Source organism: Nyctereutes procyonoides, unplaced genomic scaffold (assembly GCF_905146905.1).
Source record: "Nyctereutes procyonoides isolate TBG_1078 unplaced genomic scaffold, NYPRO_anot_genome, whole genome shotgun sequence".
Taxonomy (NCBI): Eukaryota; Metazoa; Chordata; class Mammalia; order Carnivora; family Canidae; genus Nyctereutes; species Nyctereutes procyonoides.
In genome coordinates, this window is record NW_026575131.1 from 41,416,209 (window position 1) to 41,435,991 (window position 19,783).

Here is a 19,783-nt window from a genome sequence, read left to right on the forward strand (position 1 = left end):
ATAAATAAATAAATAAATAAATAAATAAACTTCTCATTTCATTTGCATTATGGTGAGAGACCTTGGTCTGTGTGTCATTGATTTCTTTTTTTTTTTAATTGTTAACTCTTGCTCTTTGACCTAATTCGTGATCAGTATTTTTAAATGTTACTTGTGAGCTTGAAATTAAATATGTCTGTATTCTCTGATTGGGGGGCATTGAATTCTACGCATACACACTTGAACTGTCTTTTTGCATTTACACCCACTGTTGATCTTAATTGAGTAAAATATATTCAAATCCTCACTATGAGGCACATTTTCTTTTCTGTCCTGCCATTCTGTCAGTTTTTGCACTATATAGTTTGATTCTCTTTCATTAGGTTCCCAAAAGTATAAAAAATTAAAATTTTCTGGTGAATTAAACCTTTATTACATTGTCACCCTCTTTTTTTTTCACCTTCCATTTCTAATAATGCTCTATTCTTAATGCATATATTAAGTAATAGTACTGGGAAAATGCCACTGTTCCTTGGATTTGCTTTTGCTTGGTTTGTCTTCTTTTATACTTTTGTATTTCCCATTTTTGTGGTTTCTGTATGGATCATTTCTTTTAGAGATATTTTATAGCTTTGTACTTTTCTTTTCACGTGGTATATTGTTTCCCTTCATTTCTAGAAAAATTTTTGATCTGGATTTAAAACAAAATCTCTGTACATCTCTGATACTCTTTTATTGATTGGAGACCTTTATGATTCTCTATTTTAATTGTCCATCCTATCAATGACTGTGCTAGATTTGGGATCTGGCGGATCTCATCTTGGCAATCCTTGAGTGCTAAAACTGTCGATTAATGTTGCTGCTCTGTGCTAGTGGCTTTCTTTCTTTCTTTCTTTCTTTCTTTCTTTCTTTCTTTCTTTCTTTCTTTCATTTATTTATTCATTCATTCATTCATGAAAGACACAGAGAGAGAGAGAGAGAGAGGCAGAGACACAGGCAGAGGGAGGAGCAGGCTCCATGCAGGGTCTCCAGGATCACGCCCCGGGCCAAAGGCAGGCGCTAAACTGCTGAGCCACCCAGGCATCCCCTCGTGGCTTCCTTTCCTGGTGTTTTGCTCTTTGTAAGCTTATCACTTCGATGGCTACAGTTGGGGTTGGAGAAACAGTCTGCAGAGGATTTTGTTTCTCTTAGTAGCCAGGGGTTGCCACTGGCTTGAGATCCCATTTGTCTGCCCTGGACCTGGTTAGTCCAGGATTCTTTTTTTTTTTTGTCCAGGATTCTACTTCCCAGTGCTGAGCTACTCTAAGTGAATACATCTGGGTATGACCTTGCCCTTCCAATTTTCCAAATACTTGATCCAGGTACAGGATCCAAATATAGATCTGGCTCCACTTCTTCCACACTCTGGTCTCACTCCTGCACTGTAGTCTCTTGGAAGGTGGTAATCTACCTTATTCATGATATCCCAAACTATCCTGTCCCCTGGAGCTCCTGGTAAGTCAGAATTCTGGGAGCAGTCTGCTTCCATCTGTAAGAATTAGAGCAAGAAAGATTTTCCTTTTCAATGACTTTAACACTATTTTTTTTTCTTTAACACTATTTTAAATATATTTATTTAGATATGTTTAAGTGGTCCCACTGAAGATAAATACTATTAGTCTTGTCATTTACAAGAGGATGATATTCAAGTTTAAGCTATAGGATATTTGAATGTTTCTATTTAAAACCACAACAAACCGTCCTATATAAAATAATTGTTCCTGTATAAAATTCTAAAACCAAATATATATACATATGTATGTGTATATATACATATGTATAATTATATATATTTGGTTAATCATATATATTTGATTATATATCATTATATATTATGTATCATATAATCAAATATATATATGAATATATATGATTGTGTTATCTTTGTTTTTAAAATCATTAACTTCTTAGCTACAGCATATGGTTAAGACTCCCTTAGTAACACATTCAAGGCTCTTTCTCATAAGGCTCTTACCAGGATTATCTCTCTTCTCTTGATTTTTCCTATCTGTTCACCCTTTCCAAGTCATCACCAAGGACTCACATTTTCCCCACACCCTTTAGTCTTTCTGTATCTTCCCTTGAAATGTCCTTCTCTATACTTGTATTCCCTACACATCCCTAGCCGCATCTGCCTAGAAAATGCTCATGTAACCATTTATTCTTCCTTGACTGAAATAGCCAGGCCCTCTGTGCTTCTCATAGCATTTCATCCATGTACATCTGTGATGAATTTGTTGGTTTTTGTCTTCTCCGGCCAGAATGTGATGCTCCAGAGGTTCATGTCTATCCAGCTTAGCATTATTTCTCCAGTACTCAACTCAAAATACTCTGAATATATACTCATTAAGCATTAAATAGTAATAAATTATTTGGGTCTCTTTTTTGCTGAAAATTCTTTTGAGTTTTTTATTTTTATACATACAGAACCCTCAGTGGGCAGCTGTATGCATTTTCACAAACTAAATGCATTCATATAAACAGCCCTAAGATCAAGAAACAGATCATTCCTGGCATCTCAGGCCCCACTTTGAACCCACTTTTTGTCTCCACACCCCTTCTGTGGTTAGCGCTGTCCTAATTTCTAACACTGTTGATTACCACCATCTGTTTTGGTTTTTGTTCTTTTTTTTAAGATTTTATTTCTTTATTCATGAGAGACGCAGAGAGAGATACAGGCAGAGGGTGAAGCAGGCTCCCTGTGGGGAGCCTGATACGGGACTTGATCCCAGACCCTGGGATCACGACCTGAGCCGAAGGCGGATGCTCAACTGCTGAGCCACCCAGGCATCCCTGTTTTTGAACTTTGAAATTAATATAAAGTCTGTGTTTTATGCTAGACTTCAGCCTTAGGGTTGTGAGAGTTGTCTATGTTATCGTACATACTTGTATTTCAAGCACTCACAGCTGTATGATAGCTTTTGCCTCTTTCTGTATTGTGTTACTTTTTTTTTTTTTTTTTGCTCTTTTGCTTGTAGAAGGAGCTGAAGAGGAAAAAATGGAAGCAGATACTGATGGTCAGCAGCCTGAAAAGGTAAAGTCTCTCTGTTTGAATTCTCCTATGACAGAAAAGATGCAGAAAGAGCTTGCCTTTCATAGCATAATGCTTTGGATTTTGGTCTTTGATCTCTCTTAGGGAACTATAGATGATTCTAGCAGCCATTGGACTTTGCCAGTTTAAAGGTATAATTCTCAAAAAGCATAATATAGGACATTTTTCACTTGTTCAGGGAAGGTTTATCCACTCCTCAATCTCTTCTCTTATATCCCTTTCAGGCACAATTAGGAAAATGAATATAAAATTGTGGTTTTTATGAATATTGAATTACAGAGTTTGGTCCTATACTCGTGCTAGAAGAGAATTCTAGATTAAGGGATTTTTGTAGGAGAGTTAATTGCCAGCAGGAAAATAATCAAAATGGTCTTAATAAGAAGGTGATATTTGTAGTAGATTTTAAACAGCAGGTAGAACTATAAAGATCAAAATTGAAATAAGAGGAGAGGGGATCAAAGATCCCATTGCTAGTGGAGGAGAGATGCGAAAGCCAGTGTACGGGAGGCATCATAAGAGTGCCTCCTGTGTTTGTGACCCCATCTTTGACTCAGAGAGGCTCTGAAAGGTACCAGAAGATTTCACAGCCTCTTCAAGATTCAGGGGCAAAGGACTAGAATAGACATTTTTCCAAAGAAGACATCCAAGTGGACAGTAGACAATATGAAAAGATACACAATAATCACCCATCTCCAGGGAAATGCAAACCAAAATCACAGCGAGACCAATCAGAAAAGCTAATATCAAAAAGACAGTAAGTGTTGGCAGTTATGTGGGGAAAACGGACCCTCGTACACTATTGATGGGAATGTAAATTGGTGCAGGCACTCTAGAAAACTGTGGAACTTCCTCAGAAAGTTAAAAATAGAACTATGGTATCATCCAGCAATTCTGCTACTGGGTGTTTATCCAAAGAAAACAAAAACACTAATTCAAAAAGATATGTGCACCCCTATGTTCACTGCAGCATTATTTATAATAGCCAAGACATGAAAACAACTCAAATGCCCACTGATGAATACATAAAGAAGTGGTGTGAATCTCACACATAAGAATGTCATTAGCCATAAAAAGGAACAAAATCTTGCCATTCACAACGTGAATGGGCCTAGGGATTATTATACTAAGTGAAATAAGTCAGAGAAAGACTGCTACTGTTAATATTTAACTTATATGTGGAATCTAAATATAGAGAAAAGCTGGTGCTTGCCAGAGGAGAAGGGGGTTAGAGAGATGGGCAAAGTAGTGGAGGAAGTTTAAGGTACAAATTTCCCATTATAAAATAGTCATGGGGTTGAAAAGCACAGCATAGAGAATATGGTCAATGTTTTAATAAGGTATGGTGACAGTAACTAGATTGATCCAGCATTGTGTGATGTATAAAATTGTCAAATCACTATGTCATACACCTGAACCTAGTATAACCTTGTATGTCAGCCATACTTCAATAAAAAAAGATTAGGAGCACATGATGAGCTTTCAATCATTATTTGAGTGAACATATACAGGCTAAGATTTAAGATCTTGATTACATATATTGTTTTAAAATTGTATATAAATAAGGAGTGGTTGAGGATAACAGTAAAATTAATTATAGTCCTTAAACTTTTCTAAATATTATGCTTTATACTTTACATTTATGAATTCATCTGGTTCCTTAAACAGTCTCAGCAAGTGGATGATAATCCCTCTTCATTTTATAGACAATGTTAATGATTTGTCCGAGGTCAGAGGGATTTCAAAATCTGTAAATGAAACCAAATTCTGACCAGAGGAATTAAAGTTTTCAGTTCCCAGAGCATGATCACTGATGCCCTGTTGTGGCTCTTCCCAAAAACCATTAGCAGATGTCTGGATTAAAGGGCTTTGTCCGCTTTTTTATTTTGGCAGCATTCCATCTTGCTTCTCGGTTGATAAAGTCCAGTTTAAATGCTCTTGGTCCTTTTGGACAAGTAGTCAATAATTCATTTATTTATTAAGCCTTTATCTGTTTAACCAATAAGTAATAGACACGAATTTCTGTGACTTCTTTTGGACATCCTGGCTTTATAGCAGAGGGCACAGAGAGGGCAAAGACTGTGTGTTTTGGAGGCATATTGACGTGTGACCACTCAGGTATTAAGGAAGTGAAAGGTATTTCTTTAAATTTATTTCTTTTGCAGCTCTTCTCTTCAACGCCTTTCTGGACCTAGTTCATTTCCTGCCCAAAATAATAGTCTTTTTTACTCTAAGGTAATGTCACTTGTAGAAGGACTGTTTTTTGCTCACTCTTCTGTTCTCTTCTTTTGTACCACTTTCAGGCAGAAAACAAAGCGGAAAATGAAACAGATGAAGGTGATAAAGCACAAGATGGAGAAAATGAAAAAAATAGTGAGAAGGAGCAGGACAGTGAAGTTAGTGAGGATACCAAATCAGGTAATTCAAGGAAACTCTTTAGACTTAATGGGTTTTTTAAAAAGATTTTATTTATTTGAGAGAGAACAAGGGAAGGGGCACCAAAAGAAGGAGAGAATCTCAGGCTGACTTCCCACTGAGTGTGGAGCCCAATGTTGGGCTCAGTCCCACAACCCCAAGATCATGACCTGAACTGAAATCAAGAGTTTAGATGCCTAACCCACTGAGCCCCCAGGCAGCAGCCCCTCTTTGGACTTTTTTATGTAAAACTGTGGAAAGCACTGGAGAAATGTGGGCAGTTTAATTATACAGAAATACTTCCTCAGACCTTTGGGGTTATTTCTTAATGTAACAGTAAATATCCATTGAAGTTTGAGTTTTATTTTGCTCCTAAGCACCAGTGCTAATGCCTCATTGTCAGTAGCACATAGACAAGTTGTTCGACGAGACGGAAGTCAGCACACAGACCTGCCATTTTGGTATCCGTGGCAGTGGCCAGTGGATCCATCATGCCTGGCTCTGAAAGCTTGTGGAAGTGCTTTGTTCTCAGCTTCTGGTTTCCTGTGGACCCCAGGGCTTCCCGGAGCCTTTCATTGACTGATCTTATTGGTGTTTGGGCTTAGTTCCCTTTATTTCCTCAGGAACTACACAGAGAGCTTAGAGAACTGTCGGGAGACAACCATGTTATTTAGAAAATTCGTCTCAGATAAGGGGGCACTCGCATGCGTGGAATGTTTCTGCAAAAATCTTAGAAGAAGACGGCACTGAGATCTCTTTGTAACCTCGGTCCTAGTTTGTCCTGACGGAGGTGAGAAGTACGGTGGCTTATTGAGACTGGGCACACTGGTAATAAAGTCTTCTGATTTCTTTCAGAAGAAAAGGAAACTGAGGAGAACAAGGAACTCACTGATACTTGTAAAGAAAGAGAAAGCGATCTCGGGAAGAAGAAAGTAGAGCACGAAATTTCCGAAGGAAATGTGGCCACGGCCGCAGCAGCTGCTCTTGCCTCCGCTGCAACCAAAGCCAAGGTTTGCCGCTCACAGCCCTTGCCAGGCTCCCTTCAGCCATGAATGGTCTCCTTGTTTTCAGTTATTGGGAACGTTAGTACAAAGAGCCTTGCACCCAACAGGAGATGACTGCTTGACCGGCATTTTTAGGTTAAGAATTCATAGGCAGGAGGGGGGGAGCAAGTTGCAGATCTGCTCTGGGTGGGAGGAGTGTGTGTTCCAGGCATTCCTTGTGCTGCTCAGCTCTCGGCCCAGTTCAGCTTGTGGACACTGCAGAGATGGAAGGCAGAACTTAAAAGTCCCTCTTGTTTGCCTGCAGAACTTGTCTTGGGCTATTGTTCCAATTTCTGCTTGATTGAAATATTTGTGATTTTTAAGACAAAAATCTGTTTCCTTGTATAAATACTTCACCCTGCTCTTACAGACTGAAAGGAGAGAGGGGGACCTAAAATAACTTTTTTTCCTTCTTGAATTTGCCAGCTTTTCTGGGGGTGGTTTTTCTCTATTTATAACCTAGTATTGGCTTCACAGCATATTTAAGAAGAAAGGAGAATGTTATTTTCCCCACTTTGTGTTAATTTAGCATTTTAAAGCATTCCAGGCATGAGTATGTGAAGTTTAAAAAAAAAAAACTTTTCACCCCTTCTCCATCTTACCCTTAGAAGTAGCTTCCTTCCATTTTAAGTTCCCACATTTTGAGCAGTATTTACTGGAACATACCTAATCGTTTTATCTTGAGCTGTTCTTAATCCATTGGTAAAGATATTCTTTCATGGACTTTAATACCCACAGACTATTCAGCTGCTGCAGACTACCTCTCCAAGTGTTTAATCTGTGATGCGTGATTTATAATAAACCCACAGATGACCCAGTTAAAACCACAAGACCTTCATTTTGAGTGTCTGCCCATTGGGCATAGGTGCCAACCATGGAGGGGTATTTACAGGCACAGCTGTGCTCTGTCAGTCCTGACTCCTACCCTAGCTGACGGCACCTGTTGAGTAGCAGGAGGTCCTGTGTGTTCACACTTCCCAGTCTCTTCGAAAGATCCCTCCTGATCTTCATGGTGATTTAGTTGCAGTATTAGGTATTCTTTTCTCCTCTACCGTCCCCTGCCTGTTGGAATTACTGAGGGTGCACTCTTGACAAAGCGAGTCCTCATGTGGACACCAATTTGACAGTGGTTTCACGTTCATTTGGTTTTGCTCCTTCATTGGAAGCTATTTTGGGGGCCTCTCTTTTCTTCCTCCTGGTTGGACTCTTTGGCACCTCCTTGTCTCTGAGCTAAGTTCTGGTTGATCAGACTGTTACTAGGGACCTTAAAGATTGCCTTGGGCTTATTTTGTAAATGAGCTGGAGGCCAGGAGGGCTTTTGTCAGGAGACAGCATGCCATCCTCCCAATCTTCAGACCTGCAGGGGTCCTCTCTGTCTCCTCTCATTCTTTCACTTTCCATGGCTGGTAAGGCACCAAATACTTCCTGGTGTGTCAGTTCTGCTGGTGATGGCCAGCCCCTTCACTGCTCCCTTAGGCCGACCTCCATCATCTGTTGCCTGTTTTAGCCCATTCTCTGTTTTTAGCTCAAGTAATTTTTTTTTCATTTTTAAAATTTCCATTGAAGTATAACTTATATTTGAATAAGTCTATTGAATATATGTCTACAGTCAGTGAATTTTTCGCAGACTGAGCCCCCACCTATGGGCTTGGCACTACAGCACCTACATCAAGCAGCATAAAATTTCCAGCCTTTAGAACTTTCCTCAAATTCCCTTCCAGTTACTGTGTCTGCCACACCCCTGCCCCAGGAGTGGCTGCTAGCCTGTCTCCTAATACCATGAGTTACTTTTTGCTTTTTTGACTTCATGTAAATGGAATCATACAATATGCAGAAAAATCTTTAAAAATCCAAACAGGGGATTCCTGGGTGGTGCAGCGGTTTGGCGCCTGCCTTTGGCCCAGGGCGCGATCCTGGAGACCCGGGATCGAATCCCACATCGGGCTCCCGGTGCATGGAGCCTGCTTCTCCCTCTGCCTGTGTCTCTGCCTCTCTCTCTCTCTCTCTGTGACTATCATAAATGAATGAATGAATGAATGAATGAATGAATGAATGACTTTAAAAAAAAATAAAAAATAAAAATCCAAACAGGAACATGATACTTTCTTAAATAAATTCTCTAACTCTCTCATGCTAAAATTTTAAACTCTTCACTGTGGAATTCATGAGTTTTTCATGCTCAGGACCCTTCTCAGTTCTCAAGTGTCATTTCTTGTCTGTTTGACCTGAACTGTTGCTTTTAGGTCTCACAGACAGAATCCACTGTGACGTCGCCAGCTGGGCTTTATACCCACTTCCCTCTCACAGAGATCTTTTTCTCCCTCTCTCCCTTCCATTATTTCTTCCTTTTCTGCCACTCTGTCTGCTTCACTGGAGGTTGCCGGAGAAGGAACTAAAATAAAATGGTAAATTCCATAAACATTTTACAGATGCTTCATGATGTTTTCATGTCTGATGAAAACATGATGGCCTCGTAGCTGTTAAGAATGTTTTGGGCACAGAAGTTTGTGTGCTGTGCACTCCACCTTGCCACAGCTGTTTGATTCCTTTACTGCTTTTATGGAGTTGCCCTGGTCCTTAGATATTCTTTCTGTAGGAGGTTTAGAAGAGTCTAGAGACATTTTCCTTCCAGGTCACTGAATTTTCACTCCCTCATCCTCACTCTTATTTCTGATAACTGAGAACTTAGATCTTTTATTCTCATGACAGCTGCATTTTCCACAGATCTGTGAGTAATACACATGCGTGTGATGCATGACTTGGCATGCGTGAACTGTTCAGTGCCACTTACAGCTGGGTCTGATGCATTTCACAGCACACATAATCATCTTTGTGCTACATGGGAATTAAGGGTAAGAAATTCACTGAAATTACTGTAATTAGTACAGCTTATCTAGCCAATCCAAGTTTTCTCTTATTCTCTTTTTGTTCTTCTCTATCTATAAACAGCTTTGTTATTAAGAGTTTTCCTTGATATATTTTAATTGTTTGTCACACTGACATGGAGTCTTAATTATAGGTTCTGAATCTAGCTTCACAACACATGGGGAGGGTGGGCATGCTTTCTGGCTTTTCCCATCCTTGCCATATGAGGGACTCTTCTGTAGCATATCCATTTCTTCATTGCACCTACTGACAAGCTGTGAATTGACACACCTGAAGAGTCATGTGTGGGTGTGAGAAGGAACATCATTGGCTAGGTGCTCTACCTCCCTTCCATCTGGGTGCTTAGGTTTAGCTGGAAGGCAGAGTCCAGAACTATTGCTAGAATAAACTGGAAACCCCCCAAACTAGAATATGTTCTCTTTTTTAAGCAGCAATAGGATTGGGTTCTTCCAAGATAACTGAGATCACATTTTCTTAAGACTACAGACGTTTCCTCTAGAACCAACCACGAGTTCTGGAGTAACAGGAAGATTCTTTTTCATCCCTCAGTGGTACCTCTTACTTGCTCCCTTTTTACCTGAAATTCTTTATTGAGATAGGAAATTTTCATTGTACGTTCCTAAGGCTTTATCAGTTAAGTATTGACTGAAACTGATTGGCACAATACACATTGATCATTGAAACTGTATCTTTTTACTTGATCCTGTGAAGAGAAGACAGAAGTTAAAATTGACCTCTTTGATCATTTTGCCTACAATTAGCCCTATTCACTTTCATCCTTATATGACTAAACAGAATCTACTCCTGTTCTACTAGCTGAAATCCGTACTTTGTTATATAAAGTTCACCTCAATTCTATTACAGCCAAGTTACCTCTTTGTTATCATTAAGCTCTTTTAGGTTGTTTCTCCACATAGCATGCACCTGTGGCACGCTCCCAGACTTCATTATTCTTAAGTTCCATAAAGACAGTATGTGAAAAAAGAGGTGTTCCCTATAGCTCTTCTTGGGAAGTCCCTGGTCATCACTGCTATCAGACCTTTAGGAATCCATAACCTAAGTATCAGCTGTGCTTTTGCCCCAGTTACCCATGGCTGTGGAACCACCATAAAACCTGGCAGCTTAAGACCATCATCACTTTATTGTATTGTATCATTTTCTCTCTCTCTCTCTCTCTCTCTCTCTCTCTCTCTCTCTCTCTCTCTCTATTGTATTGTATCATTTTTGTGAGTGAGAAACTCAGGCAGACTTAGCTGGAAAAGTCCTGCTCTGTATGGCACTGGCTGGGTCTGCTCAGGGTTGGGCTGTGAGGGAGGACCTGGGGCAACCTCACTCCTGTGTCTGATGCCTTCACGAGGTGCTTGTACCACGGGACTGGCTGGCATCACCATCTCCACACAGCTAATCTACAAAGTAATCTTAGGCTTCTTCATATTAGGATGGTATCACAGTAATTGGACTTTTTACATGGAAGCCTGTAACTTTACAAGAAGAGTGTCCTGAGCAATGAGAATGGGAACTTGCCAGCATCTTGGGGGCTTGGGCCTCCAACCTGGCACTGTATAACCTCGACCCAGCTCTACCAGTTAGAAGTTCTATCCAGATTCAAGGTGCAGGGGTCATGGACCAGACCTCTAGATGGAAGGCATTCCACCTAAACCCCCACAGTCTGCCCTCTGGTCACAAATTACCTACATTTCTCCCAGTTGAAAAGTAAATGTTCCATTGTTTCATGTTTATGATATCAAGCTAAGGCTGAGGATTCTGAGATCTTCTCTAAATCAAGTCCATGTATAGGTGAAGCTCCTTGCATGTTGGTATTCTCAGTTGGAAGAATTTGACATAACAAATTCTGACATAACAGTGGTGGGATGCATGGAAAAAGACTGCATTCCCATTCAAGAAATATGAAGATGGGAAGCACCAAGAGAGCAGTCGTGGTTCACAGCAACTTTGAAGTCTAGTCGGGTGCACGTTTCTCCTGCTGGTCTTCACCAAGGCCCAGTCCTGCCCTCTGTGACTTAACTCTCTCCAGCTTTTGACTTGGAACTCTGGGCTTTGGATTCTGCCTCTCAGTCTTTGTCCTTTTCCATTAAAAACACAGCCCAGTTTTGCTGCTAAGGGGCTTTCTTGACCTGTTAGAAGAGTCCCAGAAGGAGAGGAGAGAGTGAAAGAGATGGGAAAAAAAGGAAGGGTTGGGGGGAATTATGGCTGATTAAAAACTCCCAGCTTGATGGAAAACATTAGCTTATGGTAATACAGAACATAGGAGACCTGTTCTTAAAGATAACTTGGACATCCTCCTGTCTAGTAGAGAGGGTCCAAGGGGCAGATATAACCTTATGGTTCTTAGAAATCCTACCATGCACTTGGTTCAGAAGCTCTTACAGCACACCTGGTGCTGTTAACTCTGAGGTAGTAGTTAACTGGTAGTGCTCTGGATTTTATCTTTGTCCTGAAGCCATTTGGTAGTTTCAGACCCTTGCTGGGACCAACTAGCGATGAGAAATAGTTCTTTTTTCAACTCCCGCTCTGTTTGCTCTGAGTTGTCTAGGAGATTGCTAACTTCCAATAATGATGGCCTGGAAACTGAATAGTTCTTCTTTGGTTCCTTTCTCTTCTGGCTACTTGTAATACTTAAAGAATGTTTATGTTTTGCCTGAAAATCACTCCAGCCAGATTCACAAGTTCATTAATGACCCTTTCAATGACCCTTTCTCTTGTCCACATTACTAGAAGTGACAATGTTTCCAGACTTTGTGCTGTTTGTATAATAAAGATTGACTTCTCTCCAGCTTCCAGTAACCTCTTCCTCTCTGTCTTAAAGCTCTCACCAGTGGTTTTCTTAAGGTCCTTTTAGCCTGCACCCACTGCATGACCCAAAGCAACACTGAAGGTTTTTGATAAAACAGCATCCTGTTTCTAGATACCAGATTTATCTTCTCAAACCAAGGCTTAGTAAACAAAACAACTGTTATATTATATCTCATGATTGCACAGAATTGGAGCCCTGAACACTGGCGCATGTGGCATGAGTCGAATTGTAGTGGTACTCTCCTCGGGTAGGTTCACCCAGGGGATATGAGACAGATCCTTCAGGTCCTCATCCTTGCCAAGGGTGGCTGGGTCCTGTTCCCTCTTCATAGAGTCTCAGTCTCTCCCTGTGGTCTTTGTAGCAGGTTGATCATACTTCTTACATGGAAAGTTCCATTGGACAGGATGTGAAGCTCCCAAACTGGGAACTGGAGAGTGGCACCACTGCTCTCTCTCGGGTAAGGCAGTTAGAGAGCCTTCATTGATTCAGGAGGAGGAATGTAGACCCTCCTTTCCATGGAATGAAGTTCAGTGAGTTTGTGGCCATCTTTAATCCGTCACAAGTCCCCTCCAAGAATTCCCAGGGAAAGCGCCCACTAAAATATCAGTTGTTCTGAATAGGCGTTTGTAGATAACTATAAAAGGCCATTGGATTTCAAGTTTTAATTGTTAGTTCCAGCTTTGCCATTTACCTGAGGCAACTAAAATTTTCTGAATCTTTTTGTATCATTTTGTTTGAATTGGAAGGCTTTTCTGATCTGCCTTTCTGACAAGATGACTATTAAAGAATCAAATTAAGTATTCAAAAAGGCATTCTAAACTGGAAAGTGCCATGTTTTAATTAAACCAGTATCTGAGTGTCCATTATGTGCTGAACTTGACTACCTTGGGAGGTTTGTTTGGTACCAAAGAGATATGTGTGATGGTTCCTGCCTCTTAGGAACCAACCCACTAATCTTGAACCTCACATTCTGATTGAGCCATTAGGATATACAGTTAGTCATAAAGGAGAAAAATCAAACTAAACTAAAGAACATGTATAAAATGCTGGAAATAGAACCTTAAGGAGTCAGTATCAAGTGAGATCGAATAAGGGATTATATACAGTTTCATATCATGTCTTGGAATGAAACTTTTACATACCCAATACATAAATTTATTCCACTTTTGCATATTTGATTTTTACACAAGTTATGTTATAGATGGAATACTGCCTTAGTAGATATTTAATCCCTAACGACAAAGATGTTTCCTACATAATGTCACAGATGATTTTGGAGATTCTTGAACTCTTTCATCTCATAGATGTGGAACAAACCCTCAGAAGTTAATGAGAAGCCCAAAGTTAGGTGACTAGTCATAGAGCCAAGACCAAAACCCAGATCTGCAGATTTGGGAGTCTGGCTGTTCCCAACCAATACAAAAGCATTAATCTTTTTTTTTTTTTCTTTTTTTTTTTTTTTATTTATAAATTAATTTTTATTGGTGTTCAATTTACCAACATACAGAATAACACCCAGTGCTCATCCCGTCAAGTAAAAGCATTAATCTGATAAAATTCCCCATTCTAATGAAAATGTTTCAGAAAATGTTTTTGTTTTATTTTCTTAGCATGTCTATGATTTAAATTTCTAATTTTTAAGAATCAAAAAGTAAAGAGCAGAAGAAAGAAGGAAGCATATAATCCAGTTAACTCCTCCAAGTCTGCATGTGTCACCTTTCTTTAAAAAAAAAAAAAAATGTTTGGGCAGCCCCGGTGGCGCAGCGGTTTAGCGCCGCCTGAACCCCGGGGTGTGATCCTGGAGACTTGGGATCTAGTCCCACGTCAGGCTCCCTGCATGGAGCCTGCTTCTCCCTCTGCCTGTGTCTCTGCCTCTCTCTCTGTGTGTGTCTCTCATGAATAAGTAAATAAAATTCTTTAAAAAAAAAATATTTGACAGAGAGCGAGAGGACACAAGCAGGGGGAATGGCAGAGGGAGAGGGAGAAGCAGGCTCCCGGCTGAGTGGGTAGCCCAACTCAGGGCTCAATCCCAACACCCAGGATCATCCTGTTTAAAATTTCAGCTTACTTAAACCATGCTTAATGCATAAAGTAGCAAAATAGCGTTTGCCTAGACAGACACCTAGTCACTAACTCTTCTATCTCAGACCTTGTTAAGTCACGTTGAAGAGTCTTTAAACAGGTTTTAAGTCCCTTTTCTGCTACGTGATAGTTGTGTAGCCTTGAACAAGAATGTTTTTCTTTCTACTTTTTTTTTTTAAGATTTTTCTTTATTTGATTGATTGAGGGATTGGGGGGAAGAGAGAGAGAAGTAGGCTCTCTGCTGAGCAGGAAGGGGCTTGATCCCAGGACTTTGAGATTATGACCTGAGCTGAAGTCAGATGCTTAATCAATTGACTGAGCCATGCAGGCACCCCTCCCACTTTCATTTTAAAATAACTGTGGTTCAAAAATAAATAAATAAAATAAAATAACTATGGTTCAGGGCGCCTGGGTGACTCGGTTAAGTGTCTGACTCCCCCAAAAACTTAACTACTAATAGCCTGCTGTTGACCAGAAGACTTAATCATTAACAAACACTAACATGTATGTTGTACATTTTATGTATCATATACTGTATTCTTAAAATAAACTATGTGCTAGAGAAAAGAAAATGTTAAGAAAATCATAAGGAAGAGAAAAGACATGTATAAATGGGCTTTCACAGCTCAAATTCATGTTATTCACGTGTCCTCTATGTGGCTTCTACCTCATTTTCTGTCCTCTCCTTTGATCCCATCTACAGAAACGTTAACACCTTTTGTTCTTTCTCACGTTTCTTATGCTTGGTTCTGGGTTTGTTTTTGTTTTTTTCCCATTCTTTTTCTCTCTGTTACAATTGGAATATTTTTTGTTGACCTTTCGGTTCATTAGTCTTCTGCTTTTAAACCTAACATATGAATTACTATTTCAGTTATCATATATATATATATATATATATATATATATATATATATATATATATTAAGATTTTATTTATTCATGAGAGAGAGAGTCTCAGAGACACAGGCAGAGAGAGAAGCAAGCTCCATGCAGGGAGCCCGATGTGGGACTCGATCCTGGGACTCCAGGATCATACCCTGGGCTGAAGGCAGGCACTAAACCACTGAGCCATCCAGGGATCCCCTCAGTTATCATATATTGCAGTCCCAATTTCAATCAAGTATATTGATTCGTATATAAATTCTGAATATATTGAAATTCTCTTTATCCATATTTTCCAATATTTTCTTAAACATAGTGATCTTAATATACTTTAATATTCTTGAGCCTGCTAAGTCCAATGTCTGTGCCATCTGTGGATCAGCTGTTTTGATTGAATGCCAACTATGTATAAAAATTTGTTCTCCGAATAAAAAGAAAAAAGTATTTTATATATATACATAAGATGTAGATGCCCAGGTGATGATGTATTCTGTCTCTACAACTCAGCCTTCCTCTGTGGTGTTAACAGAATGAAAAGGGGCAGGGGCTGAGTTAAAGCCAGATGGCAATTTGGTCATTCTTCTCCAGGACCACCCCTGATCGTGGGTGTGACTTTGCAGAATTTAAGATTGGAATTTTGAAGCAATTTTTATCACTTCAAAAGGGAGTTTGCAGGAATTTCTGTTTTTCCTTGAACCCAACTCCTTAGCTTTCCATCCTCTCTGCATCTTCCATATTTACCAAGTGTCTGAGATGTTGACCAGTTTGTATTTGAATTCCCCCATACCTCAACCAGCATCACTTCATCTGTGATGAGTGAAGGCATGAATTACAAGAGCTCTTTGTATATACTGGGCACAAGTCTTTCATCACGCATATGATTTACAAATACTTTCTCACAGTCTGTGAGCTGTGTTTTTCTTTTTTCTTTTTTTTTTTTTTTAAGGTTTTGTTTGTTTATTCATGAGAGACAGAGAGGCAGATACACAGACAGGGAGAAGCAGGCTCCATGCAGGGATCCTGATAATGGGACTCAATCCCAGTACTCCAGGATCACTACCTGAGCTGAAGGCAGATGCTTAACCACAGAGCCACCCAGGTGTCCCTGTGAGCTGTGTTTTTACAGAACTTCTTGATGGGGTTCTTTGAAGCAGAGGTGTTTTTAATTTGATGAATCCCAACTTCTCAGTTTTCCCTTTTGGTATCATATCTAAGAAATCTTTTGCTTCACCCCCAAGATCATTTAGATTTACTCCTGCTATTTTCTTCTCAGATTTCTTTTTTTTTTTTTAAGAGAGCACATGAGTGGGAGGGGCAGAGGGAGAGAGAATCTTATGCAGGTTCCATGCAGCAATCTCACGACCCTGAGATCATGACCTAAGCCAAAACTCGAGTCAAATCCTTAACCGACTGAGCCACCCAGGTGCCACTCTTTTCAGAATTCTTTAGTGTTAGCTGTTACCTTTGACCTACTGAGTTAATTTTTGTACATGATATGAGATAGGGTCCAGATTTCATTTTGCCTTTGGATATCCAGTTGTCATGGCACTATATGTTGACCTAGCCACCACCCCCTTTTTAAACTTTATTATAGAACTATTAGAACATATATAGAAATAGACCAAATAGTATAATGACTCTCTGTGTATACACCACCAGCTTTGGTTATCACATCTTGCCAGTCTTGTTCCATCGTTCCTATTTGCTTTTGTTCTTTGTTTCATGGTCTTAAATTTCCAGAGTTACTCCTTGCTGGGTATTTTTTTAGTTTTTATTTTATTATTTGATGGTCCTTTCTATTTGAAAATTCTTGATTTTCAGGTTTCAGAGGAAATATTTTGGCATGTTGATCTAATAATACATGGAGATGTCCTCAACTTCCTGGATAATTCTCAAAAAAACCCTTTTCCTACTAAAGCCATCAAAGTTCAACAAATCCTATTCTCTTAGAATTAACCTTGGGAAATGATAGCATTAGTCCTCGTTGCTAGGTGATAACACGTGAAAGGGAGACCTGCTTCTCATGTGACACCTCCTTATAAACTTCTGATTTTATGTTGCGTTACATTTCTTATTTAGAAATACAAATTGCATAACACTATACAATGATAGCAGGCTTAGAATCATGTAATCCTTATTTAAACTTGTTACTGATACATAGCTCAAAGTATAGTTAGGGAGGCAAATGCATCATGAACAGCTGTAGATTCATTCATAAAACCTTATTGTCCCCTTTTGCTTATACTTTTGCATCTTGTAGATGGATCTCTATTGAATAAAACTACATTTCTCTTTTCTAACTGTAAAAGAGTGAAAAATAAGACGCTCATGTAAGTGTTGTCTATTAATTTAGCTCCCAAAAGCCTATATTAAATGCTCCTGCATGTTAGCTCCTTCTAGATTCTCTGAAACAGATTGGTAAGACCACTGCTTCATGTTACTTCTCACTTGTATAGAAGAAAAATAGGCACATAAATTCAGCAGATATAATGAAAGGGAATGCAGAATGGTGTTGGAAGTTTGTTGGTGTAGCTCCTGGGATGGTGTCTAGGGAGGGTGGGATTGACCCCTGCCGGGTCTAGGTAGTTGCAGTGAAATACGAGCCCCTCGTCTTCTTTGTATAATGTGGTACCTTCCTCTGTGTGCTGCAGAGTAGGCAAGAATTATGAATAGGGCTCATCCTCTGTCCTGTGGCAGGCAAATAGCACATTCTTCCAGAGTACCTTCTTACCCTGTAGTGTATTTGTTTCTCTTGCTCCAGATCCTCTCCTCAAACTTAGAGGTGGAATATTTTTCACCCCCTCCTTTCCTTTCCCCCCACAGTTCCACTCACTAGAGAGAAAGCAGAGGCTTTACATCTGAGTGTTTGGTGTGGGGGGGAAAGCCACTGCTTTGCTGTCCCTGGACAGTTCCTAAGAAGGAAAGGATAGTGAGGGGAGACATAGAGTAGAGGGGTGAGGGTATAAGGTAATTGGGTGGCAGATGGCTACTTGTGTCTTCCTCTTTGCCCATCAGGGCCCTGATTAAACCAACCCTTCCTGATGTGCTCTTTTTGAGAGGAGTAGTTTACCATGGGAGGGTTGTATTGTTATACATAACAATAACTATATATATATATATATATATATATATATATATATATATTACAATATATAATATAACAATATTACATAACAATAACAATATATGTATTGTTATGTACGTAACAATAACTATATATTATATACAACATATAATATATATTAAATATATATAATATAACAATACAACCCTGTTAAAAGGGTTATGTATACCCATAGGGACCAGAAATTCAGCAACAGTCATTTTAGATTGAAGTAAATGTTTGGTAGAGACATACAAAGGTCATCTAGGGCATCATTCTTAATTATATAATCCCTACTTTGAATAGCAACTTCAGTATTTTGTTACTGTATTTTAAACAAATGTTCTCCTAAATAATTTGAATGATCTTTTATACTTAGCACCTGGCTGCTGTGGAAGAGAGAAAGATCAAATCTCTAGTAGCCCTCCTGGTTGAGACACAGATGAAGAAATTGGAGATCAAACTTCGACATTTTGAGGAGCTGGAAACTATCATGGACAGAGAAAAGGAGGCTGTAAGTAAGAGGAAGTTTATAGTGGCTTTCTGACAATTAAATGCTGATCACCTTTCATAAACTAAAAATTAGATAAAATGAATGGTAGCCTACTCTCTTAGTCCTTTTTCCTGTGTTTGCCCTTTCAAAGGGATTATTAGTCATTGATGATAAGCAGAAGGAACACTGTTCTCATTCTAAAACTAATGAATTAAACTTCAGCATTTACACGTCTCAGCTTTCCAGATGCATCATGGTATAAAATTCTTCCCTCTCCAAAAGTTAGATCTCAGCCTTCTTTTATATCCTACTTGTAGCCAGTAAAGTAGAATTCATATAGACCTGATTCAGGAATTTTCTTGATTTCCAGTCTTCTTCAGTAAGTAGGAGTTAATCTCATCTTGAGTTAGGAGTCTTGTTTATGGGACTCCTTTTAACCACACCCTCCCCTGGTCCAACCGTGACCTTAGTCTTCCTCCCCTTCCTGCATGGTGAATGGCAGGTGGCCTCTGCTGAACTTCTAAGCAGCATGGGAGGGGCTAGACACTTGTGATAGACGGATGAGGCCCAAACAGGGTCAAGAGAATTCTGAAAAATGCTAAAACTGAGGACAGAAGCAACAAAAAGTAAGAAACATAGAGGCAGAAGAGCAGTTGATTATTCAAGGTAATTTTTGTTTATTCATGAGAGACACAGAGAGAGGCAGAGACATAGGCAGAGGGAGAAGCAGGCTCCCTACTGGGAGCCTGATGCGGGACTTAATCCCAGGACCCCAGATTTCGACCTGAACCCAAGGCAGACGCTCAACCACTGAGCCACCCAGGTGCCCCTCAAGGTAATTTTTGGAGAAGTTTTTTTTTTTTTTTTTTTTTTTTTAAAGACAAATTTTTTTTAATTTTATTTATTTATTCATGATAGACACACACACACACACACAGAGAGAGAGAGAGGCAGAGACACAGGCAGAGGGAGAAGCAGGCTCCATGCAGGGAGCCCG

At 39.5% G+C, this 19,783-nt stretch overlaps 1 protein-coding gene across 1 annotated transcript in view; it reads left to right on the plus strand.

Annotated features, from left to right (window-relative positions):
- The window catches only part of SMARCC1 (SWI/SNF related, matrix associated, actin dependent regulator of chromatin subfamily c member 1), a 169,436-nt gene that overhangs the window by 121,311 nt on the left and 28,342 nt on the right, over positions 1 to 19,783 (plus strand). The window contains exons 22-25 of the mRNA XM_055343264.1: positions 2,997 to 3,052; positions 5,371 to 5,485; positions 6,338 to 6,492; positions 18,673 to 18,807. Of these exons, the coding sequence (XP_055199239.1) occupies positions 2,997 to 3,052; positions 5,371 to 5,485; positions 6,338 to 6,492; positions 18,673 to 18,807 (461 nt within the window). The remainder of the gene's footprint in view (positions 1 to 2,996; positions 3,053 to 5,370; positions 5,486 to 6,337; positions 6,493 to 18,672; positions 18,808 to 19,783) is intronic.